The sequence below is a fragment of the Salmo salar genome, chromosome ssa12, assembly GCF_905237065.1.
Source record: "Salmo salar chromosome ssa12, Ssal_v3.1, whole genome shotgun sequence".
NCBI lineage: Eukaryota > Metazoa > Chordata > Actinopteri > Salmoniformes > Salmonidae > Salmo > Salmo salar.
The window spans coordinates 37,439,390-37,452,232 of NC_059453.1; the positions used below are offsets into that span (position 1 = coordinate 37,439,390).

Here is a 12,843-nt window from a genome sequence, read left to right on the forward strand (position 1 = left end):
TTCCAGTGGGGTTCAGAAGTTTACATACACTAAGTTGACTGTGCCTTTAAACAGCTTGGAAAATTCCCGAAAATTATGTCATGGCTTCTGATTGACTCAAATGATGTCAATTAGCCTATTGGATGTGTACCTGTAGAAGTATTTCAAGGCCTACCTTCAAACTCAGTGCCTCTTTGCTTGACATCATGGGAAAATCAAAAGAAATCTGCCAAGACCTCAGAAAGCGTCATGTTGTGGGGTTCTTTGCTGCAGGAGGGACTGGTGTACTTCACAAAATAGATGGCATCATGAGGGAGGAAAATGATGTGGATATATTGAAGCAACATCTCAAGACATCAGTCAGGAAGTTAAAGCTTGGTCGCAAATGGGTCTTCCAAATGGACAATGACCCCAAGCATACTTCCAAAGTTGTGGCAAAATGGCTAAAGAACAACACAGTCAAGGTATTGGCGTGACCAACACAAAGCCCTGACCTCAATCCTATAGAAGATTTGTGGGCAGAACTGAAAAGGTGTGTGCGAGCAAGGAGGCCTACAAACCTGACTCGGTTACACCAGCTCTGTAAGGAAGAATGGGCCAACATTCACCCAACTTATTGTGGGAAGCTTGTGGAAGGCTACCCAAAACGTTTGACCCAAGTTAAACAATTTAAAGACAATGCTACCAAATACTAATTGAGTGTATGTAAACTTCTGACCCACTGGGAATGTGATGAAAGAAATAAAAGCTGAAATAAATCATTCTCTCTACTATTATTCTGACATTTCACATTCTTAAAATAAAGTGGTGATCCTAACTGACCTAAGACGGGGAATTTTTACTAGGATGAAATGTCAGGAATTGTGAAAAAACTGAGTTTAAATGTACAGTGGGAGGGAAAAGTATTTAGTCGGCCACCAATTGTGCAAGTTCTCCCACTTAAAAAGATGAGAGAGGCCTGTAATTTTCATCATAGGTACACTTCAACTATGACAGACAAAATGAGAAAAAAAATCCAGAAAATCACATTGTAGGATTTTTAATGAATTTATTTGCAAATTATGGTGGAAAATAAGTATTTGGTCAATAACAAAAGTCTATCTCAATACTTTGTTATATACCCTTTGTTGGCAATGACACAGGTCAAACGTTTTCTGTAAGTCTTCACAAGGTTTTCACACACTGTTGCTGGTATTTTGGCCCATTCCGCCATGCAGATCTCCTCTAGAGCAGTGATGTTTTGGGGCTGTCGCTGGGCAACACGGACTTTTAACTCCCTCCAAAGATTTTCTATGGGGTTGAGATCTGGAGACTGGCTAGGCCACTCCAGGACCTTGAAATGCTTCTTACGAAGCCACTCCTTCGTTGCCCGGGCGGTGTGTTTGGGATCATTGTCATGCTGAAAGACCCAGCCACGTTTCATCTTCAATGTCCTTACTGATGGAAAGAGGTTTTCACTCAAAATCTCACGATACATGGCCCCATTCATTCTTTCTTTTACACGGATCAGTCGTCCTGGTCCCTTTGCAGAAAAACAGCCCCAAAGCATGATGTTTCCACCCCCATGCTTCACAGTAGGTATGGTGTTCTTTGGATGCAACTCAGCATTCTTTGTCCTCCAAACACGACGAGTTGAGTTTTTACCAAAAAGTTCTATTTTGGTTTCATCTGACCATATGACATTCTCCCAATCCTCTTCTGGATCATCCAAATGCTCTCTAGCAAACTTCAGACGGGCCTGGACATGTACTGGCTTAAGCAGGGGACACGTCTGGTACTGCAGGATTTGAGTCCCTGGCGGCGTAGTGTGTTACTGATGGTAGGCTTTGTTACTTTGGTCCCGGCTCTCTGCAGGTCATTCACTAGGTCCCCCCGTGTGTTTCTGGGATTTTTGCTCACCGTTCTTGTGATAATTTTGACCCCACAGGGTGAGATCTTGCGTGGAGCCCCAGATCGAGGGAGATTATCAGTGGTCTTGTATGTCTTCCATTTCCTAATAATTGCTCCCACAGTTGATTTCTTCAAACCAAGCTGCTTACCTATTGCAGATTCAGTCTTCCCAGCCTGGTGCAGGTCTACAATTTTGTTTCTGGTGTCCTTTGACAGCTCTTTGGTCTTGGCCATAGTGGAGTTTGGAGTGTGACTGTTTGAGGTTGTGGACAGGTGTCTTTTATACTAATAACAAGTTCAAACAGGTGCCATTTAAAACAGGTAATGAGTGGAGGACAGAGGAGCCTCTTTTAAAGAAGAAGTTACAGGTCTGTGAGAGCCAGAAATCTTGCTTGTTTGTAGGTGACCAAATACTTATTTTCCACCATAATTTGCAAATAAATTTATAAAAAATCCTACAATGTGATTTTCTGGATTTTTTTTCTCATTTTGTCTGTCATAGTTTGCGTGTACCTATGATGAAAATTACAGGCCTCTCTCATCTTTTTAAGTGGGAGAACTTGCACAATTGGTGGCTGACTAAATACTTTTCCCCCCCCACTGTATTTGGCTAAGGTGTATGTAAACTTTCGACTTCAACTGTATTTATCTAAAAGTTGGCATATTTATGACATTTTGGGCTTACCCAGGCCTCCTTTAAGACTCCATAATGCTTCATCTGTAGGTGCTACAAAGCAGAAATTGTCTTATGAAGCTTTACCACTTGATCTGTAATATGAATAGTTTTTTGATAAAGAATTTTCATTATATTGTGGAACATAATATGCTCTACAGGCATATCAAAGTTCCAGAGTGGGATCTCAGCTAGTTTTAAAGTTATGGCCCATTTTATACAGAGAAATTGGCGTAGTAGGCAATGTAACCAATCACAGCCCTCCTTTTACTTGTATCCTGCAAATCACCAGCAGAGGGCGACCATTTTGAATACATTTTCACGTTCACTGTTGGTAATGCTTACAAATTGGATCATGACTCTAAGAGTAGCAGAGATCCCATCTGGAACTTTGATATGCCTGTAGAGTAGGCTATATCATGTTCAAAAATATATCTTTTTTTTAAATGCCAAATCAAAAATGTCTTCATGTTTTATATTCATAAATTAATGTAAAAAAAGTGATTGAAACCAAATTACTACTCATATTACAGAGCAAGCAATAAAACTTAATATGACACCAATTGCTTAGTAGCACCTACAGATGAAACACTATGGAGTTTTAAAGTAGGCCTGGATAAGGCCAAAATGTCAGAAATATGCCAACTTGTATTAATTCTTTCTCAATTATGCTTTTAGATACCAATGTCAAATATATGTCAACAATCCTTCAACCTAAGGACTGTTCTATGGATTATATTTCGTGAAAATTCAGAAAATCATAGTCATTCTTTGTCTGGGTTTCGTGAGAAGTCACTAATTAGAAAGGCTGAATGACCCAGCATGCATAGTAGTTCTTAGACCATGGGGTCTGTATTCTTTTCTACTGACGGGTGCCATTGTACCTAACCAGATACAAGGCTGCGATTGGACCAATAAGCTCTTCATTAATTAAAAGTAATGACGTCGTTTTGGGGAAATAAATCACCAAATTCAATCGCTCAAAGTCCAAGTGGATGTGGGCTCTGGTAATCCAGGGAGCAAAACATTTAGGCCAAGCGCTTCTGAATTTGGTCTGTTTCTATGCATTGTTATTCAATGTCATGCAACCATACAGGTGTTGTATAAAATCTTCTTAAAGACACAAGTTCTCCTTTGTTCAGCACGGAATCCTTTCTGAACTCTTACACATACGTTTGGGTTTTGTCTCTGCAAGTCTAGAGCAGTGTTTCTCAACTGTGGTCCATCAGTACCCCCAAACTGTACACTTTTGTTGAAGCACACCTGATTCAACTAACCCAAGTGCTTGATGATTAGAAGACTAGTTGATTAAGGTGCGCTTGTTCTGGGCTACACTTAACCTGTGTGCTGTGGGGAGTATTGAAGGACTGGAGTTAAAAAACACTGGTCCAAGGTTATTCCAGCACAATACAAAGCCAGGAGAGAACATTCCTCTTATGGGTGGACTGTCCAGCTCACACCCCTGTGTAAACTTCCTCCCCCGAATAAAGAGTAGGGTGTAAATATAGGCCACTATTTTCCTTTTTAGTTTCCAACAGTCTGTGTGCTACTGATTTCAAATAAGCCAAGGGAAACAAGCCTTTTGAGGAAAAGTGTGTCTGTGTGGCCAGGGTAATTTGAAAAGGGGAAAAAGGTGCTTCCTGTGCGATGCACCTCATGCCTGGACACACACCCTACTCCCACCCAGGAGACAGCAGGGCAGGGACAACACACACTTTTTCTCTTATCTCTCTGTCCTGACTATCTGCATTACAATTTGCATGGAACTATGCTTCTCTTTTGCCATAAATTGTAATCAAGAATCCATATAGTCCATGAGCCAGGAGGGTCGGTCGGGCTCACTTGGGACAACGATGTCTCTTAGTGATTATCTTGAAGGTCTCTGTCCCTAGAGTTGGAAAATGTGTGATAGCAGTGCAGCAATGGTAGCTTTCTGCATGTTGTCTTTCATCCCATCTATTTTTCCCATAGGGATTTTACCCAATGACAAACAATATCACTATACAACAAGTTATTGCTCACTTGTACCCTTTAATCTTGTCATTGGAAAGCTTAGCGATTCAGACACATTTTCGGAATGTTCAGGTCAACAGAATGTTGACCATTGACCCCTCTGGTACATAACAGCAGTGGTGGAAAAAGTACTCAATTGTCTTGAGTAAAAGTAAAGATGCCTTAATAGAAAATTACTCAAGTAAGTGAAAGTCACCCAGTGAAATACTACTTGAGTAAAAGTATTTGGTTTTAAATGTACTTAAGTATCAAAAGTAAACGGAACTGCTAAAATGTATTTAAGTATCAAAAGGAGAAGTATAAACCAACCATTAAAAAATCCTTATATTAAGCAAACCAGACAGCACAATTTTTTAAAATATATTTATATTGACGGATAGCCAGGGGCACACTCCAACACTCAGACATAATTTACAAATGACGCATTTGTGTTTAGTGAGTCCGCCAGATCAGCGGCAGTAGGGATGACCAGGGATGTTCTCTTGATGTGTGTGAATTGGAAATTTAACGAGTACTTATGGGTGTCAGGGAAAATGTATGGAGTAAATAGTAAAGTACAGATGCACTAAAGTACTACTTAAGTAATTTTTTGAAGTATTTATACTTAAGTACTTTACACCACTGCATATCCGAATGACCTGTAAGCCATTAAAAAGGACACCCTGATACATTTGAAACTTTATTTGACAAGTGGTTCTTTCATGACCTTTCAAATGATCTATAATACAGTGCATTTGAAAAGTATTCAGACCCCTTGACTTTTTCCACATTTTGTTACATTACAGCCTTATTCTAAAATTGATTAAATACTTTTTTCGCCTCGTCAATCTACACACAATATCCCATAATGACAAAGCAAAAAAAGTTTTTTGAAATGTTTGCAAATGTATATAAAAAATATCACATTTACGTAAGTATTCAGACCTTTTACTCAGTACTTTGTTGAATCACTTTTGGCAGCGATTACAGCCTCAAGTCTTCTTGGGTAGGACGCTAAAAGCTTGGCACACCTGTATTTGGGGAGTTTCTCCCATACTTCTTTGCAGATCCTCTCAAGCTCTGTCAGGTTGGATGCGGAGTGTCGCTGCACAGCTATTTTCAGGTCTCTCCAGAGATGTTCGATTGGGTTCAAGTCCGGGCTCTGTCTGGGCCACTCAAGGACATTTGGAGACTGGTCCCTAAACCAGTCCTGTGTTGTCTTGGCTGTGTGCTTTGGGTCGTTGTCCTGGTGGAAGGTGAACCTTCACCCTAGTCTGAGGTCCTGAGCACTCTGGAGCAGGTTTTCATCAAGGATGGTCTGAGTCCTTCGTCTGAGAGTCCTTTAGGTGCCTTTTGGCAAACTCCAGGCGGGCTCTCATGTGCCTTTTACTGATGAGTGGCTTTAGCCTGGCCACTCTACCATAAAGGCCTGATTGGTGGAGTGCTGCAGATATGGTTGTCCTTCTGGAAGGTTCTCCCATCTCCACAGAGGAACTCTGGAGAGCTGTCAGAGTGACCATCGGGTTCTTGATCACCTCCCTGACCACGGCCCTTCTCCCCCGATTGCTCAGTTTGGCCGTGCAGCCAACTCTAGGATTAGTCTTGGTGGTTCCAAACGTCTTCCATTTAAGAATGATTGCGGCCAGTGTGTTCTTGGGGACCTTCAATGCTGCAGAAAGGTTTTGGTACCCTTCCCCAAATCTGTGCCTTGACACCATCCTGTCTCTGAGATCTACAAACAATTCCTTTGACCTCATGGCTTGGTTTTCCTCTGACATGCATAGTCAACTGTGAGACTTTGTATAGACAGGTGTGTGCCTTTCCAAATCATGTTCAATCAATTGAATATACCAAAGGTGGACTCCAATCAAGTTGTAGAAACATCTCAAGGATGATCAATGGAAATAGGATGCACCTGAGCTCAATTTCGAGTCTCATTGCAAAGGGTCTGAGTACTTATGTAAATAAAGTATTTGTTTTTTATTTGTAATACATTTGTTAACATTTCTAAAAAAAACTGTTTTCGTTTTGTCATTATAGGTTATTGTGTGTAGATTGATAAGCAATTTTTATTTAATCCATTTTAGAATATGTAACGTAACAAAATGTGGAAAGTCAAGGGGTCTGAATAATTTTTCGTGAGTGTGAGAGGGACCATTTTCTCACACACAACATGCACACACATTTATACTGACTCTCTCACACACACACACACACACACACACACACACACACACACACACACACACACACACACAATCATCATGTAGGCTGCTACTCTGTTTATTATATCCTGATGCCTAGTCACCTTACCCCTATACATATTTACAGTACGAGTCAAAAGTTTGGACACGACTCTCATTCAAGGGTTTTTCTTAATTTTTTATATTTTCTACATTGAATAATAGTGAAAACATCAAAACTATGAAATAACACATGGAATCATTTAGTAACCAAAAAAGGCTTAAACAAATCAAAATATATTTTATATTTGAAATTCTTCAAAGTAGCCACCCTTTGCATTTGACAGTTTTGAGCACACTTGGCATTCTCTCAACCAGCTTCACCTGCAATGCTTTTCCAACAGTCTTGAAGTTGTTCCCACATATGCTGAGCACTTGTTGGCTGCTTTTCCTTCACTCTCTGTGGAACAACTCATCCCAAACCATCTCAATTGTGTTGAGGATGGGTGATTGTGGAGGCCAGGTCATCTGATGCAGCACTCCATCACTTTCCTTGGTCAAATAGCCCTTACACAACCTGGAGGTGTTTTGGGTCATTGTCCTGTTGAAAAACAAATGATAGTCCCACTAAGTGCTAACCAGATGGGATGGCGTAATGCTGCAGAATGCTGTGGTAGCCATGCTGGTTAAGTGTGCCTCTAAATAAATCACAGACCACCATGTCACCAGCAAAGCACCATCACACCACCTCCTCCATGCTTCACGGTGGGAACCACACATGCGGAGATCGTCCATTCACCTACTCTGCGTTCCACAAAGACAAGGCAGTTGGAACCAAAAATATTTAAAAAAGATCAAATGTCCATTGCTTGTGTTTCTTGGCCTAAGCAAGTCTCTTCTTGTTATTGGTGTCCTTTTAGTAGTGCTTTCTTTGCAGCAATTTGACCATGAATGCCTGATTTCACGTAGTCTCCTCTGAACAGTTGTTGTTTGTCTGTTACTTGAACTCTATGAAGCATTTATTTGTGCTTCAATCTGAGGTGCAGTTAACTTCAATGAACTTATCCTCTGCGGTAGAGTTAACTCTGGGTCTTCCTTTCCTGTGGCCGTCCTCATAAGAGCTAGTTTCATCATTGCGCTTGATGGTTTTTGCGACTGCACTTGAAGAAACTTTCAAAGTTCTTGAAATGTTCCATATTGACTGACCTCTGTCTTAAAGTAATGATGGGCTGTCGTTTCTCTTTGCCTATTTGAGCTGTTCTTGCAATAGTATGGACTTGGTGCGCAATGTCTAATATCAAAGAAGTCTCAACGTATTGCTCGCCTGAGGTAGAGTACCTTAAGATAAGCTATAGACCACACTATCTACCAAGAGAGTTCTCATATTATTCGTAGCCATCTATTTACCACCACAGACCGATGCTGGCACTAAGACCGCACTCAACCAACTCTATAAGGCCATAAGCAAGCAAGAAAATGCTCATCCAGCATCAAATGCAGGCAAACGTAAATCAGTTTCACCAGATTTTTACCAGCATGTCACATGTGCTACCAGAGGAAAAAAAACTCTAACACCTTTACTCCACACACAGAGATGCAAACAAAACTCTCCCCCGCCCTCCATTTGGCAAATCTGACCATAATTCTATCCTCCTTATTCCTGCTAAAACTAAAGCAGGGAGTACCAGTGTCTCGCTCAATATGGAAGTGGTTAGATGAAGCGGATGCTACGGTACAGAGTTTTTTGCTAGCACAGACTGGAATATGTTTCAGGATTCATCCAATGGCATTGAGGAGTATACCACCTCAGTCATCAGCTTCATCAATAAGTGCATTGACGACGTCGTCCCCACAGTGACGTGACCGTACGTACATATACCAACCAGAAGCCATGGATTACAGGCAACATCCGCATCGAGCTAAAGGCTGGAGCTGCCACTTTCAAGGAGCGGGACACTAATCTGGATGCTTACAAGAAATCCCGCTATGCCCTCAGATGACCCATCAAACAAGCAAAGCGTCAATACAGGATTAAGATTGAATCCTACTACACCGGCTCTGACGCTCGTCGGATGTGGCAGGCTTGAAAACTGTTTCGGACTACAAAGGGAAACCCAGACACGAGCTGCCCAGTGATGCGAGCCTACCAGACAAGTTAAATGCCTTTTATGCTCGCTTCGAGGCAAGCAACACTGAAGCATGCACGAGAGCACCAGCTGTTCTGGATCTGTGTGATAACGCTCTCGGCAGCCAACAGATCCACAGATGACGCAATCTCAATCGCACTCCACACTGCCCTTTCCCACCTGGACATAAGGAACACCTATGTCAGAATGCTGTTCATTGTCTAAAGCTCAGCATTCAACACCATAATGCCCACGAAGCTCATCACTAAGCTAAGGACTCTGGGACTAAACACCTTCCTCTGCAACTGGATCATGGACTTTCTGACGGGCCACCCCCAGGTGGTAAGGGTGTCAACAACACATCTGCCACGCTGATCCTCAACACTGGGGCCCCTCAGGTGTGTGTACTTAGTGCCCTCCTGTACTCCCTGTTCACACAACAGTGGTTGGCCTGATCACCGACAACGATGACACAGCCTATAGGGAGGTCAGGAGGTCAGAGACCTGGCAGTGTGGTACCAGGACAACAACCTCTCCCTCAATGTGAGCAAGACAATGGAGCTGATCGTGGAATACAGGAAAAGGCGGGCCGAACAGGCCCCCATTAACATCAACAGGGCTGTAGTGGAGCGTGGGTCCACTACAGCCCCACAAGTCTTGTGTAGACCTCCACAAGTCTGGTTCATTCTTGGGAGCAATTTCCAAACGCCTGAAGGTACCACGTTCATCTGTACAAACAATAGTACGCAAGTATAAACACCATGGGACCACGCAGCCGTCGTACCACTCAGTGTCCTAGAGATGAACGTACTTTCGTGCAAAAAGTGCAAATCAATCCCAGAACAACAGCAAAGGAGCTTGTGAAGATGCTGGAGGAAACGGGTACAAAAGTATCTATATCCACAGTAAAACGAGACCTATATTGACATAACCTGAAAGGCCGCTCAGCAAGGAAGAAGCCACTGCTCCAAAACCGCCATTAAAAAAAAGCCAGACTACGGTTTGCAACTGCACATCGGGACAAAGATCGTACTTTTTGGAGAAATGTCCTCTAGTCTGATGAAACAAAAATAGAACTGTTTGACCATAATGTCCATCGTTATGTTTGGAGGAAAAAGGGGGAGGCTTGCAAGCCGAAGAACACCATCCCAACCGTGAAGCACGGGGGTGGAAGCGTCATGTTGTGGGGGTACTTTGCTGCAGGAGGGACTGGTGTACTTCACAAAATAGATGGCATCATGAGGGAGGAAAATTATGTGGATATATTGAAGCAACATCTCAAGACATCAATCAGGAAGTTAAAGCTTGGTCGCAAATGGGTCTTCCAAATGGACAATGACCCCAAGCATACTTCTAAAGTTGTGGCAAAATGGCTTAAGGACAACAAAGTCAAAGTATTGGAGTGACCAACACAAAGCCCTGATCTCAATCCTATAGAAAATTTGTGGGCAGAGCTGAAAAAGCATGTGCGAGCAAGGAGGCCTACAAACCTGACTCAGTTACACCAGCTCTGTCACGAGGAATGGGCCAAAATTCACCCAACTTATTGTGAGAAGCTTGTGGAAGGCTACCCAAAACGTTTCACCCAAGTTAAACAATTTAAAGGCAATGGTACCAAATACTAATTGAGTGTATGTAAACTTCTGACCCACTGGGAATGTGATGAAAGAAATAAAAGCTGAAAGAAATAATTCTCTCTACTATTATTCTGACATTTCACATTCTTAAAATAAAGTGGTGATCCTAACTTGACCTAAGACAGGGTATTTTTACTAGGATGAAATGTCAGGAATTGTGAAAAACTGAGTTTAAATGTATTTGGCTAAGGTGTATGTAAACTTCCGACTTCAACTGTACATGTACAAATTACCTCAACTAACTTGTACCCCCGCACACTGACTCTGTACCGGTACCCCCTGTATATAGCCTTGTTATTGTGTTACTTTATTTATTTTTTACTTTTACAAATAAACTAAACTCTTCTTGAACTGCACTGTTGGTTAAGGGCTTGTACGTAAGCATTTCACGATAAAGTCTACACTTGTTGTATTTGGCGCATGTGACAAAGTTTGATTTGTTTGTATTTTACCACATAGGGCTATCTTCTGTATACCACCCCTACTTTGTCACAACACAACTGATTGGCTCAAATGCATTAAGAAGGAAAACAATTCCACAAGTAAACTATTAACAAGGAACACCTGTTAGTTGAAATTCATTCCAGGTGACTACCTCATGAAGCTGGTTGAGAGAATGCCAAGAGTGTGGAAAGCTGTCGTCAAGGCAAAGGGTGGCTACTTTGAATAATCTCATATATAAAATATATTTTGATTTGTTTAACACTTTTGGTTACAACATAATTCCATATGTGTTATTTCATAGTTTTGATGTCTTCACTATTGTTCTACAATATAGAACATAGTAAAAATAAAGAAAAACCCTTAAATGAGTAGGTGTCCACACTTTTGACTTGTGTGTGTGAAATAAATTACAAAATAAGGTTTGGGATGGTAAAACGGGTTCAGTGTAAACTTAAATGATTCAATCCAGATGTAAAGTATGTAGAAAAGATAATGGAGCTGTATATTTTTTTAATAAGATCATCTTTGAGAACTAACCACCACCAGAATAAAAACTAAACTGTCAGTGAGAATCTAAAATGAATTTTGTTTTAAAGTTTGAGTCACTCAGATAGCATAAGAACACAACATAAGCCAAGGCAAAAAAGGGGTTAAATTGCAGGAAGTTAACATTAAAGTAACTGCCCAGTGAATATCTAACTTTTTATAAGTTCATATTCTGTTGAGTCATACCCAAGTAATGTTGTTGACTTGTCCTACAGTATACTTGTATTTGTGGCCAAAGCCTAGGAGAAACACTGCAGTGTGTATGTCGGTGGTGGGAAGGGCAGGCGGGTAATCTATTTTTAAGCGTGTGTGTGGTGGAGTGGCAGTTGCGTGCGTCAGAGCAGCGTCTGTTTCCTGGCTGAAATGGTTCCAGGCCGATTGTTTGTAAATCCACACTGAGGCAGCTATTGTTCCCCCCCCACTGCCCGCCCCAGCCAGACCAACCCCAGCCAGACCCGGCGAAAGGGCTTGGACAGATCCATCATGTGAACCAGTAGCTAACGATCCTGTTCGGACTGCAGAAGATCTAGCCCTTGCTAGGTGCCCTGTAGCTCCCACTCCAAGACCCGCATAACCACAGCATCCGCACTCGTAATATACACACAGACCTGGGTCATGTTCACTAGGGAATGTTTGACATTTTTCTTATTGGGCAAGTCAAGTTGTCCTCCATGTTTCAGTCCGTTTCGTACCTAATAATACACATGACATTGGTTAGCATAGCTTAGACTGTTAACTTAATAGTTATAAGATATCTAGCTGGCAAACAGTAGCAAATTTCATACGTGATCACTGAAAGTCATGAAAGAAAAATAGATACTTGCACACTGCTGGGATTGATTAATAACAAAATGGCTGACAATCCCATTGTTTTTCCCTTCTTGCAGATCCAAATTTTGTCCGAACATTTCTAACAACCTACAGGTCCTTCTGCAAACCTCAGGAGCTGCTGGGTCTTCTTATGGAGAGGTGAGAATGTTGATGCCATTCTACGATTTGGGCTCCACTGTTATTATTCTATGAAGAACCGCCTTTGTCTAATATTGTATCATATTTTTCAACATCAGATACATTGCCTTACACTTCGGAAAATGTTTTCAGTCAACAAGATATTTTTCCGTGCTCGTTGACTCTGACCTTTGTTCTGACAAAGACAGAGATGTATTTGTCATGGACTATATATTCCTATATCCATTTATAGAAACTAGGGCTGTCCCTGACTAAAATAAATCTTGGTCAACAGAGTTGTCTGTTCTTTCGACCAATCGATTGGTCTACATTTTTAAACGTGTATTTTTCCATTTTAAATCAAATCAGCTATATGTAGCTTGTCTGATGCTTTAAGTACACAGAGAGAGAGAGAGAGAGAGAGA

General features: G+C 41.4%; 1 protein-coding gene across 4 annotated transcripts in view; it reads left to right on the top strand.

The window, feature by feature from the left end:
• Positions 1-12,843, top strand: part of LOC106564790 (son of sevenless homolog 1) — a 74,018-nt gene that overhangs the window by 42,263 nt on the left and 18,912 nt on the right. For all 4 annotated transcript variants that reach the window (XM_014131166.2, XM_014131167.2, XM_014131168.2 and 1 more), the window contains exon 11: positions 12,358-12,439. In XM_014131166.2, coding sequence (XP_013986641.1) covers positions 12,358-12,439 — 82 coding nt within the window. The remainder of the gene's footprint in view (positions 1-12,357; positions 12,440-12,843) is intronic.